A 20,077-nucleotide genomic window follows, 5' to 3' on the forward strand; every position below is an offset into this window, starting at 1 on the left:
AAGACAAACTTGTGAATACTAAACAATAAAAAGGAGGTGTAATGTTAATATTCAAGAATAATAATGCTTAGGTATCCAAATAAAATTTTGATAGATAAAGACGGAGGAAACCTTAATTTTAATACATGTAAATATTCAGCTTTTAGAAACCATCAATAATTTTGAAGATCATAAGACATCATTTACTTAACTACACATTTGGAATAATGTATGTATACTATTTAGAGTAAAACAAAATATAATATATTTATATTTTTAATGGTATGTTTTTATACCATCGATAATAAACATGTAATGATTTTTTATATTCACACAAAATTCACACATTTAGTAGGTAATTTAAATTTAATAGTAGGTAAAGATTTCCGTTCATGTAACATTTTTGTCAATAAAAATACAAATACATTGCAATCTCTAGTACATCAATATTTATTATATCGGATAATACATTTAATGAGTAGGGCAGGTTTTCAGGGGGAAAATATTTAATAAGAAAACCATTGGAACAATCATGCATTATTTATCTAAACACTGAATATACGTGAAACACAGGATGCCAATTTAATAACATTATTTTGGCAATTAAACTACAATTTAATACGCACCATAATTTTTTCATACTTATCTCATAAGATATACATATATTTTCAAATTGAATAGTAATTAATGCCATCAATGTTCATTAAAAAAATATGTGCACATTATAACAACTGTTGTAATCTGCTGTTGATAAAACTTGGAAGATTACTCATGTAATTGAAATTAAATGGAAGTCTTATTGAAGACAAAAAAACCTTACCTAGGACTCAGTGGTGTGTTATTTATCACATTAAACTATCATATTTAGGGAAGAAGTGAAGTTACATAAATCCTACACATTTAAGAGTATAGAAGCGCTAATGTCTAAATCTTGGATTTCAAAAATGATTTAAGACGAATATAAGAAATAAATAAATTAAAGCATAGTTATTGAAAGATTGAAGCAAGGAAATTTTTTAATAAATGTACCAACCAATAGTATTCGGTTGATTTTATAGAAAAGAAATTAAAATATATAAAACATAAATAATTGTCAGAAGCAATGATCAATAATAAAAAAAACAGTTTAAATGTTTTAAGGGGCGAGATAGAAATTTGTCAAAAAAATAAAATATTTAAAATGGAACAAACATTAAAACACCTATAATTTTTGACATTTTGAGCCAATATATGTGTTAACTTCCACGCAAACATACCCCATCTCCCAACAATGCATCAACAATTCAATAATGGAAACAATCGTATCAAAAGATATACATATTTACATTTTCAAGGGTGTTCTCGTTTCTTGGCTTTCCGGCATAAGATGACATTGTCAGACTGACTTCATATGAGAATTTCCAAAGTGGAATGGACGTTACTGGCGGATGTAGAGGGTTCAGGTTCCTCGGCTGCCGGCACTATCTTCCCTCAGGACCACGGGGGTAGAGGACGAGCACCGACAGGGGAGCGTCAGAAGGAACTGTCAAATACTGTCATCGATCTGGAAATGTCTTCGTCATTGTTACAGCATTCGAGGAACTCTTCTAATGTCACAACGCCATCTTTGTTAACGTCCATTTTCTAAAAAGAAGAAAAATACTTTATTTCTAACTGGTGTGATACTGCCCTGCCTTGGTAGTCACTGAGAAATATTAAAGGGACATTTAATTTAGGATAAATTGGTGGTGGAAACAACTAGTCACAATCTCTCAAGTAATATACTTAAAAAAAGGAAATCATCAAACTCATAGGTTATTTTCATTGATTACATTTAATTCATGTATGTATCCACTCATGTAATGTGCTTGGCTGCCATGTAAAGGTTATATAGGAAATATTTTTTTACAAAGGTTTTTTCATATAAAAGCATAATCCAATAATGTAATTAACATTAAATCAATGCAGTGCATCATTAGGCACAAATGAAGGATAGTTGATGATGAATGAATATATGTATAATAATTTGTTGCAACACAGAGGGAAAACATTTTTGAGAAGGGAATATGGAAGTCTGGGCATTTACAGAGCTAATGGCCACTTTACACACTGTGTAACATTCACCATTCTGCCAATGTTTAAACATCCACATTTTTTAAACTCTACCATTTGTTGACTTTTGTGAAGTAAAAGAGCCGAAACCTTTATCTCGTGAGTGAGATTCATCCTGCTGAAACAAATTTAGATCTGAATAACTCCCCAGGGAAGAAATCCAGCCAGTCTGCAAACATTTGGACATATTCAAAACAATATTGATTTGAATAGCCTCAGTATAGAGAAAATGTTTTGAAAGGTTTACTGAACATTGCTAGATAAGAGCAACTGTGATAGCCGGTACCATCTTATCCGATTTTGCTTGAGAATGTCAGGGATTGGTACACAAAGAGCATTTCTGGGTTATTATGCTGTGTGTCGTTCGTACTCTTTTTCGACGTAGCTGATTACAATCTTCATCATCAGGGTTGATGTTATTTGTGTAAATAAATATGTAATGTTATGTATTTAGGATTTATACCACATTGCAGTCGTTGCTGTATGCAGCTTGTTAATTTGAAATTTTTGTCATTTTACAGTCTACGCTAGAACGCACGACACATGGCATAATAACCTAGATAAACTCATTGTGCATCTGAATGGCCGTGAAAGTCCAAAAAATATTATCAGGGATTGATAGCAAAAATCCTTGTTCCTTGAATGAGATCAAGAAGCAAAAATGGACTTACATATAATATCTCAAAAGTATTTTAATAATATAAAAACCTGAAATATTCTCTCCACTTTTTCCTTAACAGTATCGTCATCAACAGTTGGCTCAGCCAACTTCCCCATGAGGTCATAAATAGCTGTCACTATATCCGTCATTTCTTCTTTAGTTATGTATCCATCTCCGTTTATATCGTATAATGAGAAAGTCCATCTTAATTTTTCTTCTAAAGATCCTCTCGAGAGAATTGATAATCCAGACACAAATTCCTAAAATGATGAAAACAGGGATAATAAAAAAGGATTAAAATCCAGAGGAACATAATAAGAACATTTGCGCAATAATAATTCGCTATATGCCACATATTATTATTACAAAAGGGTAATTTACCTCAAAACTTAATAAGCCACTGTTATCTTGGTCCAATGTATTGAATACATAATGGGCATACTGGCTGGTGTTTGCTGTAAGAAAAAAAACCCTTAATGCAAACGTTTTGTAAATGCAAATTCAATCTAACTTTTGAAGTTAAGTGTCAAATACATTTTATTTATTATATACGCCCAGAGGGCTTTTACATCACAGGTACAAAATTAAAATTCAAGTATTTCATAGTATGAGAAAGCAATATGTTAGTCTAATTTATAGGTTGCTAAAATTCCACTCGCCCATGCGCTTTGTAGCTGCAAGGCGATTAGTAATCGAGCTTCAATATTTATCAACTATCGAATACCTAAATTTTGAAAATGGGGTCTAGAATTTCAACTGTCTAAGAGCTCAGTAGCTGCAATACTTGTTATAATCTAACTCCTATTTTCAAAAATGAGTTTTTTTCTATATATAAAGTTTATATTTGAAGCACTAACTTTGTGGTTATTCATTATAATAAAATAAATAAAACAACTTTGTTTTTAACCACTAATTTTTATTTTTCACCGACCAACAAAAAAAACACTTGATTTATTGGGTCCACGTGTAGTATTTAGTGAACATGATAGAAATAAAATAAAAAGGAATCAATTCATTAGTTACCTAAACCTTGACAAAGAAGCTTGTTTGCTTTGAAACCGGTCGGTGAAAAATAAAAATTAGTGGTTAAAAACAAAGTTGAGTTTTTTCATTTATTTTAATGTCATTCAAGCACTAAACTTCATTGTCAAATTGAAACATAATGTAAATGGGAGCTAGACCTCTTACCATCCATGCGCTCTGTAGCTGCAAGACGTGCTGTAATCTAGCTCCTATCTGTTGTAATGTAAATATATCATAATTGGAAACGAGGAACTATAATCCCAATCGCCCATATGCTCTGTAGCTGCAAGACGGGCTGGGATATTTATTTACTGTACAGAGCCCTTGAGGTGATTTTCACAAAAACAGCACTATAGAAATTATCCAACTATAGTAATAATAATATATATGTATCTAATAAACAGGTAATAATTTTTTTAAAGTATCAAATTACATTATGCTTTATGATATATTTTGTTAATATATTTCACTTTACTAAATTTTTAATTTTTAAAGAAGTCACAAACATTGCTGTTCGGATGCTGATTGCTGTTTTCGGGGTTATTTTGCTGTGTATAACATAATTAATTTTCAACATTTCAGACTACATGTAGTATCAATTGTCATGGCGGATAATAGAAAATAATAGGTTCTAGAAATTATCAATTGTTTAATTCAAAGCGGGTGTCAGTTTTCTTTTGAAAAGTGCTCCTGCTCTTCGAAAAACCCACCCTCGGACTTGTTTGTTTGAATGTAACTGTCATGATTCTAATATCAGTAAACTAAACGGTACTGTTCTTTGCACCTTTAAAAAAAACAAAATCAGTATGTTATTTTCAATATTTATAGAACAATTTTAACGGGGTAAATGATAAGGAATTATTATAACTGTTGAAAGTAAAAAAGAAAGTGAATCGGGTTGTGGTCCTGTGGCTAGTATCTCGGACTCACGGACCAAAGGTCCGAGGTTCAAATCCCATCCTACCCCAACTTGATTCCCATTCTCTAATAGTGAGTTATTATTTACAACTCGTTGAAAATGGCCACCAAAATTAAATATTTGGGTAAATCATAAAAACGCAAATATTTATTTTACACAAAAAAAAGAAAATAATAACTAAAAATATTTTCATGATTAAAAATTATTTATGGAATGCTACTATTTACGGCAGATCCAATTACCCACAGTATTGAGTATTTTAATAAATAATTTTATTTAATAAATAAATAATAACATCACATAACTATCTGTCTTAAAATCTATAATTATCTATATTTATTTGTACAAACATGGTATTATGAACACATTTATAGGGCATATTTAATAATATACACTATAAATGCATTCATAATACTAGCTCGGGGGTGGTATTCTGAATCTTCTCCACCCCCTAGAGAGTACTTAATTTAGGGATTTTTATTACTTTGCTTCATATAATAGCCACACTGATGATAAAACGCCATATGATGTATAAAACTGTATAAAAACCCAAAAAAAAAAACAAAACAGTTTGGTCAATTCAACCTAATTAACTGTTTTGGGTAATGCTTAAGGTCGCAATAATGTTTTAGATGAAAATTTTCATGTTAGATTTCACGTGTTCTTATTTATTTGGCAGTCAATCATCAGTTTTGCTAGAAATGAAGCAAAGTGTTAAAGTATGCAAAAATGAAAATCCCCAGATTAATCACTCTCTAGAGGGTAGAGAAGCTTTAGAATACCAGCCTGGGCTATGAAGGATAAATACTAAAAACTGATTTTAATGTAAATCTAAATGACAGTTTGTAAAATTAAGTGTGATATAAATCTGTTGATTTTATGAACATCATATAAGGGAAATGATCATCATGGGTGTTGGCTACGGCGCAGCTTAAAATACTGAGAAATTCGTATATAAACACTCAAATTAGGCTATAGTGCTGCGTCAGCGACTTAGCCTTTTTACTCTTGATTTCTTTAGTAACATAAAATAAACGCAGGGTAATTACAACTAAGTAACTTTAAATGCAATATTTTGTGAGTTACTCACTAAAAACACATTGTTTTATTCTCCATGAACGCTGCAAATACGTAAGTCATGCATCAAATCATCAAAATGTGATTTGAATGAATCACAATTTGTTGATTCGTAGCATTTATCGAGGAAGATGCAAATACATATTTTAACAGTTAACTCAAAAATGCTGATTTTAAAGTTACTTAGTAGTAGTAATTACATCACAATATGCAATTTTGTAAATCCGTTTTTTTATGTTAAGAAGTAATATCAAATCTTAAAACTAATGATTGGTCCAATGACTTCCGAAGTAATACCGATATGCATACTAACCTAGTATTACAGTGATAAAATATACATAATATATAAGGGAATGCTGAAAAGTAATGCACATATGTTTGTAGAACATGAACAAAAACAAATAACAAGATCGGGCAAAAAGTACAATAGTCACCGTTAAGCCCACCACATTTCTCCCAAATTGTAAAAAGTTGTTTCATTCAGTCACTGAAAAACTCTTCCGACTTTTCTCGAATCCTTGACTTGATAGCTACCTTCACCTCATTGTCCAAGGTATAATGATTACTCCTGAGTAGAAGCAAAAACTAAAAATTGCAAGGTGCAAGATCGGGGGAGTAAGGAGGGCACGGAACAGGTTCAAACTTCATGTTTTACAGAGCCTCATCAGTTGCACGCGAGTTAGTTGGACGAATGTCATCATGCTGCAAGATTATTTTACATTATCCCATTTGTTCAATAAAAAAGCTGATTTGTTTCTTGGACATTCCAATATGCTTTGTGATATGTTTTTGAGCGATTCACTGGTAATTTTGAATCAAATCGTCGACGAGTTTGCGATGTTTATCATATGTAGCAGTGATTGGACGTCTGCTGAGTGTTTTATCAACAATAATGGCTTTTCTAGGCTCGTAATCACTAATTTTTACTTATTGATTTACAGTAGATCTATCAACAGCATCGTCACTATAAACAGCCTTCAAATAACAGTTAACTTCAGTAGGAATCACTTTGTCAGCAGTTAAAAATGCAATAATAGCGCGCTGTTTAACTCACATTGATTTAACACTAGATGTTCCATACTTCTGCTTTTCAAAATACACTGGATGAACACAACACCTTATATATATAGTTGGATAATTTATAAAGCGCCATTTTTGTGAAAATCACCTCAAGGGCGCTGTACAATTAATAAATATCCCAGTACGTCTTGCAGCTACAGAGCGCATGGACGGTTGGGATTCTAGTTCCTCGTTTTCAATTAAGATCAATCAAAAATTATAATAGATAGGAGCTAGATTACAGGACGTCTTGCAGCTACAGAGCGCAAAGACAGTTAGAAATTTAGCCCCCATTTACACATTTTAAAAATTGACAAATAAATTTAGTGTATTACAAAATAATAATAATATGAATAGTAAAAAGGAGTAAGATTACAACACGCCTTGCTGCTACTAAGCGCATAGACGATTGGAATTCTAGACCCCGTTTACAAAATTAAGGTATTTTAAAGTTGAAATATGAAAGCTAGATAACCAATCATCGTGCAGCTACAAAGCGCATGGATGAGAGGAATTCCAGCAAAGTTAAAACAATATCAATAAATTTATAAAAAATAGAGTATAGTAGTAAATTGGTCAAGTGTTCATACCAAGAAGTAAGCAATAAAAAACTAAATAAATAAAGCACTGTATCAACTCCATGGTTAACAAAGGGAGATAGATGTCCGAAGAGAATCTTTTGTAGACAGTAGGTAGATATCGTCACCATGTGGTCCACTAGGCTGCTGGAGAATTTCTGGAAACGCACGTGTGTAGACCCCAGGATTACGCCTATTGTTCCAACGACTTGGTGTCCATTTTGGTCCGTATTATTTCGTTTTATGAGACGCAACATTCCTGTTCAAATTCACTTCTTTACATGAATATTACACAAACGCGTGTATAAGCGGTTTGATTTATAATTTTGTATATTATTAGAAGGCAGATATTTGAAATATTATGTATTTATCAATAAATGTCAGTTCACTTTTAGTAGCACTGTTGTAATTTTTTAATTATGGGTGTAGTGTTCTAAATAGCAAAATTTAGGTACTTTCGCGTCAAAAACTGATTCTTAAACGGTTTTAAAGGATTCATATAAAATTTTATGATTTTAAGGTTACAGACGCACTATTTTTGTAAGTTTCCATTGTTCACTATTTGTCACATATTTTGTTAAGAATAAAGTATAAAACAATGCTATTAAATAAATAGTCTTCTTTTTTCCACTGTTTGTTGAAACATGACTACACTACTACACACTAATGATTTATAAACATAAACTCATTGTTTTCTAACATATAACAACTTATTTTCAGATTTATTATAAGATTATAAGCTACGGTTGGGGAGGAACTATATTTCACGCCCAGCCCGTACGGTGGCTGAGCGTGATGAGCTTCTAACCTGCGAATGCGTATAAAGGGAGAATGTTACTTACACATGCCACCTTGTGCGTTTCTAAAGGTAATTTCGTTCGCGATCAACAAGCATGTGTGCATTAGTTCTCGCCTACCCTCGTATTATGTAGTTTATGCAAAAAAAATGAAGGCAATAATAATAAAAAGCAGTTTTACGTTTCAAATATTTTTATTAGGTAAAATTATTAGATTTACATTAAAGGATATTAAAAATGAATGAAGGATGCTGCCTTCGAAGACAAACATCAAATACTATCTTAATATTCTTAGGTCTTAAAAAACAGGGTATAAAAACAATGAACCAATTTGGTATAATCCGTACTTCTTAAAAAATACATGTGTTTTATTGAGATTCCTTTCCATTAGATGAAGAAATGCATTTTCTTTCCAAACATCAGTTCAAATAGTCTGGACTGAAGGCAAAATGTTCTTATTTTTTTACGTTTTAGGCATTTGTCTGATTTTTAATACCTACTTAAGTTAATCCTTAGTTTTTTTTTCAATTGATAAAACATTTTTGAAACGCTGGAATTTTTAATAATGGATAAACATGTACCCACATTATGTAGAGGAAAAGGAATAAAATAAAAATAAAATGTAGATCTTATATTTATTCTTACAGATACAATAATTAGTTATACTTCAAAATAAAAACCACATTTAATTTTAGTCGAAAAAGTCCACTTTGTTGGTTGAAATTACTTTTGAAAATATAGTTCACCATTTCCTATTTACCACAAGGGAGTTGTAGTGACAAATCAACTTCAAAAGGTCGGTGAGTTTAAATAATTTTTCAAAGGATGGGATGACAAAATGTATTATCAGAAGAACCATTTTAACATGGATCGAGGAATTTGACGTAACTTAGTATTTAAAGGAATGTGGTTTTGAAACCAACTTCACAAACAGCTTAAATAACATCGAGTGTCCCATGGTTCATTAAACGGTTGCTTTGTCCAATTTAGATAAATCAAACAACCGAAGTTTCAGGGAATGATATTTACATTTAAATTATAAATGAAAAGTGAACATCAAATGCTACGGATAAGTTATTAGATTTTTAAGTTGAATGAAGTCAGTTTCCTCCAGTCTGCTGTTGGTATACTTCTATGGTATCGGCTTCTTCCATCTCCAAAGAAGTTGGGGTATCATTCTCATTTATTGGCTGGCCATCGAATCGAAATCTAACCACTTGCATTGATAGGCCCTGGAACAAATGGAATGGAATACACATTTAGTAAACATAATGCAAAATGACAAAAAGTAATGTTACATGTGTTGAATTCAAACGTATTCAATAACTTAAATACATTCAGCGAGGACAAAACAAACAACTATAGGCAATATTTATTTGTTTAGCTTCTATACATTCACATTTGTACATTAGCGGGCTTATTCAACTAATAAAATAAAGTGTGGTATTTTTATATTTTTAGTTTTAAAATAAAAAAGAAGAAAATAAAATAACCAGCAACATGTGTACATAAATGAAATAATGTCGATACTAGTCTTCAATGGGAAAAAGAGGAGAGATTAAGGAAGAGAAAGGAATATTTCTTCAGGCTTGATTTAAACTGAGCGACTGTAGGAACATCTTTGACAGTGGATAGGATATGATTCCACAGTCGAACCATATGGAAACTGTATAAGGAGGAATAATTATAGGTGGGAATTATGAGGGTGCTTAGAGAATAAGAATGAAGAGGTAAACCATGAACTGATGACCGTAGAAATTTTCCACAAAGGTATATTGGAGCGTTAGGACTATGAAGTATGAACAGAAGTGAGAGGGTGTAATAGTCTCTTCGCTTTATAATTTTAAGCCATTTCAGTTGCCTACGATAATCAGATATGTGATCATATTTCCTGAGATCAAAATGTACCTAAAGCATGTATTCTGAAGTTGTTAGGGTTTATCAATTTGTTCACAGACTAGGTAAATCAGTCATGGTAACATGGGTAGTAATAATTCTTATAAGAGTGATCATTTGGTAATAATGTGTAAGAATTTATATGGCCTTCAGAGTAAAAAAAGTTTGTGTTTAGGTGGGTTTATGAGTAAACCATACTCTATTGTCCATGTTGACATGCCATTTAGAGTTTAAGACATGGATTCTACTGCTTCACTGGTACATATGATAATGTGATTGAACTCGTAATTTGTAATAGATGTATTATCGTTTAGAAGTAACCAGAGTAGTAATAACTTCTTTTTTTGTAAAAAAAAAACAACAGGGCCCTGTCAGCAATTAAGAAATAGTTGAATTTTATATTTTTTCAATCTTCTGATCTGAATTATCGCATTTGGCGTCGCAGTTTCAAACTAACTTACATTACGGAAATTAAGCTTTCTTAGAAACACCCCCCAATTAGCAAATGCAAAGCTATATTTTTTCAGTATTTTTCTATGTGGTCAAAATCCAGACGCTCGCCACAAAGAGAATTTAGACATTTGAAATGTGGTGATATAAAAGTATTATAATGTGCATTAATAAACTATACAGGATAAACTTCATATTACAAGGTGAAAAACAAATTCCAATTCTCTAATTTCGTAGAGTCAAACATTTCGGTGTGTGCTTATTTAAACTCGCAAATTATATTTTGAAAATGATAAGGTTGGCGAGATCAGGTTCCAAAATGGCCAATGCACATTTTAAAATGCTGTGACTCATTTAGAAGTCGAAGCAGGAAAATAAATATAAAATAAGTAAACAGTATGGTGAGTCATCAAAAGATTGCATGAGGTTATGAAATTATTAGTCACACAGAGAAAGGCAACCATCGGTCTGTGTTTCATTTATTTAACACTATACACATTTACAATTAATATACATATAAGGGCGGGAAATTTTAATAAAGCAGCAAGCAGATTTCTTATTGTCTATGCGCTCTGTAGCTGCAAGACGTGCTGTAATCTAGCTCCTGTATATCATAATTGGAGACGAGGAACAAGAATCCCAACCGTCCAAGCGCTTTGTAGCTGCAAGACGTGGTGGGATATTTATTTATTGTACAGCGCCCTTGAGGTGATTTTCACAAAAACGGCGCTATAGAAATTATCCAAGTATATATAACAGAATTATCAAATTTATCAAGCATTGTTTAAAATGAGTTTTATTAAAGGTCATCATAATCATTCCCCTTTCTCTTTCTGCACACAGCGGTGTGTAGGGTACTCCATTGGTAAACTAAATGCAGTGGATTTTGATAATTTGTTACATGGAGATAAGGTGATCGGCCTTACACTTTTACACTACAAATGTCAGTCTAGCAACAATGAAATATTTTGGTTCAAAAAACCTTTAAAATCAAAATTTCACATCCACCCGCCACGAATCGAGCTCAGGACCTTAATAATGCTAGGCGAACGTGCTAACCACTCTTCAACACGACGAACTTATCACTCGATTTCCTTATCCAGGTTTTTTACCTGACAGCAGCCATCGAGTTGAAAACACTTATCCAGGTTTCTGGTTCTATTTCACACACAGAACTGTATTCTTCATTCGGCTGAACACGGTAAATTAAAGGCAATACGTCAGAAATTTAATAAAATTATCTCAATATGGAATATTTAAGACGTTAATCAAAAAATCTATTACTGTCTCTTTATAAAAGGCCCTGTTATTAAAATGACAAACAGGAAACAGTTCACACACATAGGGTATTTTCACAAGTCGGGAATAACGTTAAAAATAAAATATATATTTAGAGAGAATTTTTACAATTCAAATTATATCACTATCAATGTATTCAAAATCAGTTTTCATCTATAATTTTCGGGTTTAAAAATGAGCATATATAAAACGGAACGCAGTTGGCATCGAGTCATTTTGACGTCACGCGTTACAACTGCCGACTGCGCTTCTAATAAATATTGCGTACAAGTTTGGCGCCAAAATGTCATACGTGCGGTTTGTCCCACAGGGCGCGAAACATCACGGTTTCGGACAATTCAAAATAAACCTTTGTAGAAAATTTATTCGATATCAGTACAGTTACCATTGAATTATTTTGCTTATTTATGGATAAAAATAATAAAGAATTGTAAAAATACCCAATTTATTCTAATGTTAGGCTACAACGGGCAGCGCAAGTAGAAATAATGAGTGAAGAGAGAGTGCCCTATAGGATACTTCACACAGAGCCTCAAGATAGTGCCTGTGGACCCAAACTCCAATCGCTAGATGGAGAGCAACGGGATGTGGATTGGCATCGGGAATTGGAGGAGTACATGACAGAAGGGGAGATGGTGACGAATGTTGGAGGAGGTCAAGGTCCACAGCAGGCTGCAGAGCCAATGATAATTCCATGGCTAGCATTAGTATGTATCCGGGCAAAAGACTGACGTTTTGTGTGAGAAATAAAAACAGAAAATTAAATGCTGATTAGTCCACCTCATAGTGTATTGGTTAACGGGTCCGCCTTCCATGCTCGAGGTACCGAGTTCGATTCCCGGCAAGGTAGATAAGATTTTTTTAAAAGTGGCAGTTTTAGACTAATCTTTAACTGCCTGCACCCGAAGCTTAACTGATCATCTCGCCTTTATGTACCAAATGTTTAAGACACGATGCAAGTACCGAATGAAAATGATTATTTTAAGCTCCTTTCAGTGCAGATAAGGTAAATGAAGGAAGAAAGCACAAATATGATCGCCACTTGTCACATTTGCAATATTATACAAATAATATTCAGATCACATATTATTGTCCAAGAGTAGCATAGCACATGCAATGAGAAAGTTCAGTGGTTTTTAAAATACTTTTATGTATCATATTATCAGGGCTATGATTTTTTTAAGTTCACCCGTGATGTCACAAGTTCTCGTCGATGAGTTCTGCCGATTCGGAAGACCTTGTGACATAGTTCAAAGTAATTAATTTTTAATTATTTTTTTCATACATTTTTGAGAAACTTCACAATAGATTTAAATGCTCTAATTTTTCCTGCATGTAAGAAAACATTTTTTATATCCAATTTCCCACAGCTCTGACTTTCCTGGTTATAGTGATCTCACTGTGAATCGTACTCAGGACCCTAGTGTGCGAGGATAGCATTTTAGCTATTGAACTAACTAGAAATCAATGAAATAGTATGCAAGTATTTCACGTTTTGTTATTATTTAATGTAAAAATGACATTAAAAATAAGATCGGTGCTGATGTTTTCTGTAGTTAAGATTGTATTGTTTTTATGCTCAAACTACTAGTTTAAGGGGGCCTATTTCACCATCTCTTTGTATATCCTGATTGTGAGTATACTGGCAAAAAACCTTAAAATACACTAAGTCATTAAATTTTATGTATCTGTAGTTTTAAAAATAAATTTAAGGTTAAGCCGTATACCCGGTATTTTATTCAGGCTAAAAGCTTTGAACAGCTAAATATTTACTTAATATAAAATTAAGAAACGGATAAATTACAAACACGTTCTTAAATGAGCACTTGACATCTTACTATATTCAAATAAGATATAAAAGAGTAAAATTGGAACAAAACTTAAATGCTCGATTTCTCAAAACAGGGATTTGAGAGTTGAATCTTTTTGCCAGTATACCCACAATATGTCCTGCTAAATCGCATTTAAGTTTAAAAATCAATTTCACAACCTCTGATTATTGCAAAAAAATTATAAATCTCCTTTAGATTGTCACTAAAGTTAACTAGAGGTATTTCCTCTGTTTAAAGCACATGTAAAAATGGTGTCTTTATGTTATCGATATGACAGCAATGCTCAAAGTTTTACAGTGTTGAAAACCGTTCATAATTGACATAGTTAGGTTAGCGAAGAGTTAGGCACACTCTCTTCACCCATTCTTTATACCACGTAAAAGTTAACGATTTATTTATAAACAATGCTGATATTGATTGTCTGGAGCCTTTAACAGATGACGACATGGCAAGAAAGGTAAGAAATAAGCATGCCAACGAAAAAGAATAAGGGCATCGGAACCAGTTGCACGGATTCTAAATACTCAAGCTGTGTCTGCCTTGAATACTTGCTTGGAATGGGCAGACGAAATTGATACCTCCATTCCAGAAAAAATGCTTTTACGCACATTTAAGGATAAAGCATTTTTCTTGTCACTAAGTAACACTTGTCAAAGCACTATATTGGAATGCTTTTAAGATGAACAGCATTAAACTTTAATAATATAACATTTTGCATGATTAAAACATACTTTCAGTTATAAAAAACATTGTTTTTTTAACAAATGCCCATCAAATATCCACATACTATAATCTGAATGCTTCGTGCATCCGAACAGGGTATAAATTTAAGGCGTTTGGACAATCGAGGCCCTGCTATATTGTTATTATTTTTCTGGTAGTCTTCTTCTTCCACATCAGTGATTTTGGTGGTATTGGAGGTTAGCATAATGAAAATAAATAAAATTATTTACCGCTCTGTCACAGTATGCATTCATCAGCTTCCGGAGGGGAGTATGCTTCTTAATCTTAAATTGTACTATGGCATTGTCTTGTCCCAGCACCTTCAGGTTGATGTGTTCACTTTCCCCCTTAAACGAAAAATAAAATTATTGAAAATAAATTACACTTAGAAAATATACGTGGGTGCATGCAGAAATTTCCAATTCACTGATAATATAAGAAACGATCGGCAAAAATTGAGAAAGCATTTATTAAAAACAAAACTGTACAGCATTTTCACGTATGTTATACCACAAGGGTCACCGATCTACACGAGCGGCAACGGTATTCGCCCTATTGTTATGATGCCACATTCCCCGGTGCGATGTTTTATCGACAAGATGACACCAAGCTGCACATAATAATAGAATTGCAGGCGAATTTAACACAGATGAGAGTGTAGCAAAATAAATCTGGTGAAATTATGTCAATGTAGCGCACAAGTGGATCTCAATTACGCATTTTCACAGCCGCTCGAGCTGAATGGTGTAGGTAATGCCGGCACGACGCCGAAGCTAAAAAAGGTATTGTACTTACTTTTTTTTCATCAGACATGGTGAAACGTGGTTTGGGAGGATATTTCCAACACAAATTTGCTAGTTTAAACTATAGGATAAGCCCCACAAATATATTATTTGGATTGACAGCACAGCTCTCGGGCGGCGTGCTAATGGCTTCTCCCGTTTTTGGCGGCTTGAGAAGGAAACAGTCGTACCAACATCCGCACTGTCGGAGTGAATAATGTTTTGCGCGCGCATCCTACAAATTTCGCGCAAATTATTTTAAACATTAAAGTTTCAGAGTAAAATGATGCATAAAAGTTAATAACACGATTTCGAAAGAAAACGTATTATCTAAGAAGAAAAATACTAAAATAAACTCTCGTTGTTCACTTAACAAAATGCTAATAATCAAAGAAGATACTTTTACTTTCAGTTTTAAAAAATAATTCAAAATTTTATTGTTTAACACGTTACACATACTTTGAAAAATATTCAATAAAGAATATTTTTAATTCTTCATGGAGCGTACTCAGGTATTGTAAAATAGTGACGACAAATTGTAAATTAATAATTTATTTTCTTCACGTTGGTACTTACGTTTGTTTATGGTATGGTAAGTAAGTACCATAAAGATGAAATGCACAAAATAGTACCTACTTATAGTAATAAAGATTTTTTTAAATTTTGTAATAAAAAGTGCACATTTATTATAAAAATGCATATTGTTGAAGTCAATATTAAAAATTCTTTGCAGTATTTAAAAAAAAGCAAATGGAAAAATATTGAATGATTGATTATTTTCCTAATAAAAAAAAATATATACTTAACCTAACGTACATGTGGAAATGTTTTTGGGTTAAATTGAAAAAAATTACAAATCAATGAGTGATCATCGTTATTTATTTTTGTACAAAGTTTATTTGTTTTAGCGAAGACTTAATTTCAATGGTTAAATTTTAAATATAACTTCTTGCAAAATCGTAGCAAGTATTGTAAAAATAAAAAAAAACATTCTCCTATTCGCACGGGACATTGCATTGTTACACGTACAGAATGCACCGTATCTCGGTCTTCTGATAAATGATACAAGGTAATGTGATTAGTTTTACGTTTCGTAAGCCAGTCAAGAAAGTACGAAATTATAGAGTGAGAAAACGTCCTTTGTATGAATATTCCGAGTTAACTTTATGAGGAATTGATTACGCATCCTCTTGCATGTTAGTAAACATAAACAGAAAACAAATGAAGTATATATATACCTATGGAGGAATGATGGATTATGCCATGTTGCCTAAAACGCCACTAACTAGTGTTAACGATACAACTAATAATAACTGAAAAATTATCTGCATCTAAAAGTCTTAAACATCACATTAAATAAATAATCAGAAAAATTAGGAACAATAAAAATCTACAAAAGTTACCTAATAATTAATATACCTAAATATTTTTAGCTCACATTTTATGTAACCACTCACCAGTTGATAGAAGGCTTTATATCCTTAAATCGCAGACGTGAAATCCTTTGGTATGAATAAAATATTAAGTTTCTAACACTCGTAAAAAAGTTTTTTATTTTATAATATAACCTAACATAACCTAACTTAACCTAACCCAGTAATAGCTGAAGTTGTTAGGTTTAAGTATTGCCCAGAGTTGCTCTGGGCTGCGATTACAAACGCTATCTTCATTGGTACATATCGAGACGATATAAAGTAAAATCGAAATATATGTACAAACATGTGTATATTTGTAAAAAAATAAATTCCTCGATAACCTGTAATTGAACGTGTTTATAACAAAATGTAAACAACAACAACAATCTATCACCCCGTTTCCCCTTAAGGGTAGGCAGAGAGGATAGAACGCCACAACACTCTATCTTTGCATACAGATCTCGCTTCCTCTACATTCATACATCTTCTCATGCACGCGCGCCGATTATTCCGACTTTTGACAAGTCCATCTTTAAGTATTTGTTAAATTTGGTCATGCCATGTCTTTCTCGGTCTTCCTCTATTTCTGCATCCATCAACATTCGCATTGTAAATATTCTTAGCCGTTCTTTCGTTGTCCATTCGTTCTACATGTCCAAACCAGCGCAGAGCTCTTTTCTTGATTTTGTCGATAATACTTGTCTCAGCCTTACATAATGGACGGATCTCAACATTTGTGCATCTATCGTACATAGTTTTACCACACATTCTCATTACCACTCATACTTCGCTCCCATGCATCAGGGACGGGACCAGGACTCCGTTATGAACTGCCAATTTTGCCTCTTGTGACAAACATTTATTTGCCAAAGTCGATTTAAGTGCACCGTTCACTCTGTTCCCAGCACTCACCCTCCTTTTAATATCTTTCTCAATCATTCCATCCCTAGTGAACATACTTCCTAGATACACAAACTCCTCTACAACAAATGTATTCAATTCATATTCTAAGTTTCATACAGAAAACTTATTTTTAGGTTGTAAATAAAATTGAAGATAATTGTTAACTTTTATTGTAATATGGGCCCTAGGCCGCAATTGTAAACGCTACCTTCATTGGAGCATATCGATACGGTATATTTAACTTTTCTACTATCTCTGCCTACCTCGGTATGCTCTACCGACTTGTCGATATGTGGTTTCATCACGTCATCTCAGACGTCAAATATTACAACCAAATTTAACGAATAGGTGGCGCTGACATTTTGCTCCGCATTAAATGCTAAATTATTTCAATTTCAAAAAGCGCTGGCTTGAACATAATTTTTATATGACATTTTTTAAGACAGTATGGTAAACTTTTCGTCCATCTCTATCAACAAGTACTTTGGTATTACAACGTCGGCTCTACAAATTATAGTCTGGCTCTATCGATATGTCTACACGTGTGTTCAAGCAGATAGGAATTATATGGATGGGAATTATATTTATTTTTCATATTGGCAATATTTTAAATCTCATAGGTCACGTGATCGTACGCATGCGCCATATTTACCCTGAGTTTTCAAACTTCACCGGTAGATGGTTCTGTATTAACCGTTGGAATTAAATGTCTTTTTTAATTTTTTTTTTATTTATTTAAAAAATGTTTACAAAATAAGTATAAAATAACATAGGTTTACATGATTTAAAATTGCAGGGAGTTCGTTTTATATTAATTTTTATTATCTAAAACAAGTTCCTTAAAATCAAATATTATATGCTCGAACTCGAATAGTCGTACTAAAAAAACATAACTTTCTAATGTATAGATTTTAGAATAGGGTGAGTCTCGTGAGTCTAATGTTTAAAAAAAAAAATTAAATGTTTTAATACTTGATATTGATTTTAAGTTTTCTGAAAGATCATTAAAATTTTTCTCTAATTGCCCTATACAATATTGAATTATTTGGAAATCTAGGGTTTCCAGTATTTTGGAAATTAGTGGGTTTTTTTCTTTGAAAGTTTGTATAATAGATGCTTTTCTAAATTGAAAAATAAATAAAATTACAATCGACCCATTTCTCTTTCGTATTTTATATAGTTTTCTAAAATAAAATAAAAAAATCGTCATGAAAGCAATAAGTGCTCGGTGAAACAAATTTTTTATCACTTTAAATACGTAGACATATGTACCGTGGAGCGTGGAGAACTTGAGTCCTCGGTACATATCGATGTACTTACCTCAAAACTTGAAGATAGTACAAACGATACACAATTAAAACATATATATATTGAAAATATTTGTATATCGTACGAGTATGTCCGAAGACGGCAGCTTGCCGACCACATACCGCACACCGCATCTGAGGACATAAGTCTCCTTGGCGGTGCCCACAAACACGGAAAATTTGCTCATTTTCAAACGAGAAAAGCAGCTCGAAGGAGCTCTCTGAAATTTGGTAGCCTTAGCATATTTGTGCTGAAAGAAGGTAATCCAGAAGTACATAATATGTACTTCATTGGGAGAAAAGAGGGAAGTGAATTCTTCACTGACTGGGATTAAATTGATTGGACATGATCAATTCGCTGAAATGATTAAAAAACTTTTTAAAAGCCTTGAAATTCATCTTGGAAGCCACCAGATCTGTATATCCAACAGGACTTATAACATGGCCACGGATAGTAGCGAGAAGTTCCATTCGGTAATCATAGAGAATGGGAAAGGGACAAAGATTAGATTGGTCCGAAGACGGCAGATGAAACTGGGCGCTTTTATAAGTTTATGATTGGTCCTAGCTCCCACATTTTCGTTAATCAAAAAAGAAAAAAAATCGAGTCACCCCAATGGTAAATATCTATAATGTGTAAAAGAAAACACTGCTTTAGTGCCATATTCCAGGGAGAAAATACGATAATACGTTTGTATGAAGAAAAGTCAGACCGCGTTTCCTCTTAACACGGAACTTAATAGCAAGTTGCGACATGAAAATTGGTGATGAGGAACTTGAGACCTGCGGGAAATTGGATACGAAAAATGTTTTCTTACGCGGGGTAAAAAAATTAACGAGTTAAATTATACGGCAAAGTTTCTTGAAAATGTACGCAAAATATATTAAAAAATATTTTAATAAAAATGAAGAACTTTGAACGACATCATTGGTTAATATGAATCAACCAATGATAAGAGAGATTTTTGGTTTACTTACCGTCAACAGAGCAATCGGCAGAACTGACCGAAAAGAAGCCGAAGAGAACATAAAACGACACATGCGGAGTAATTTCAGAAATACAAGACTTTAAAAAATCATAGCGCTGATAATACGATTCATTGCACAGTAAGGAAATTGCTTAGAGTATGTACATACTCTAAGAGAAATTGTGTAATATTGAATAAATATTTCAAAAAAATACATATTAAGTTAAATAAAAAAGATGCTGACTAATCAATAAATATATTTTTAATGCAGAAAATTTCTAAAGCTCATAATGTTATGAATGTATAGTGTCGATAATC

The 20,077-nt window shown here is 32.6% G+C and overlaps 2 protein-coding genes across 2 annotated transcripts in view; both read right to left on the minus strand.

Annotated features, from left to right (window-relative positions):
• Positions 1-1,323: 1,323 nt before the first annotated feature.
• Positions 1,324-20,077, minus strand: part of LOC148279663 (A-type potassium channel modulatory protein KCNIP1) — a 213,400-nt gene continuing 194,646 nt past the window's right edge. The window contains exons 4-6 of the mRNA XM_088229595.1: positions 3,113-3,186; positions 2,779-2,991; positions 1,324-1,602 (exon numbers count right to left, since the gene is read on the minus strand). Of these exons, the coding sequence (XP_088085721.1) occupies positions 1,492-1,602; positions 2,779-2,991; positions 3,113-3,186 (398 nt within the window). The 3' untranslated portion in view covers positions 1,324-1,491. The remainder of the gene's footprint in view (positions 1,603-2,778; positions 2,992-3,112; positions 3,187-20,077) is intronic.
• Sumo (Small ubiquitin like modifier) lies at positions 8,360-15,373 on the minus strand. The gene is made up of 3 exons (XM_088229594.1): positions 15,180-15,373; positions 14,615-14,731; positions 8,360-9,416 (listed from the first exon to the last, which is right to left on the minus strand). The coding sequence occupies exons 1-3, from the start codon at positions 15,195-15,197 to the stop codon at positions 9,285-9,287; spliced, it is 267 nt and encodes an 88-aa protein (XP_088085720.1). The 5' UTR covers positions 15,198-15,373; the 3' UTR covers positions 8,360-9,284.

The sequence above is a fragment of the Micrasema longulum genome, unplaced genomic scaffold (assembly GCF_059751315.1).
Source record: "Micrasema longulum isolate JH-2025_06_02 unplaced genomic scaffold, ASM5975131v1 h1tg000684l, whole genome shotgun sequence".
Classification (NCBI taxonomy): domain Eukaryota; kingdom Metazoa; phylum Arthropoda; class Insecta; order Trichoptera; family Brachycentridae; genus Micrasema; species Micrasema longulum.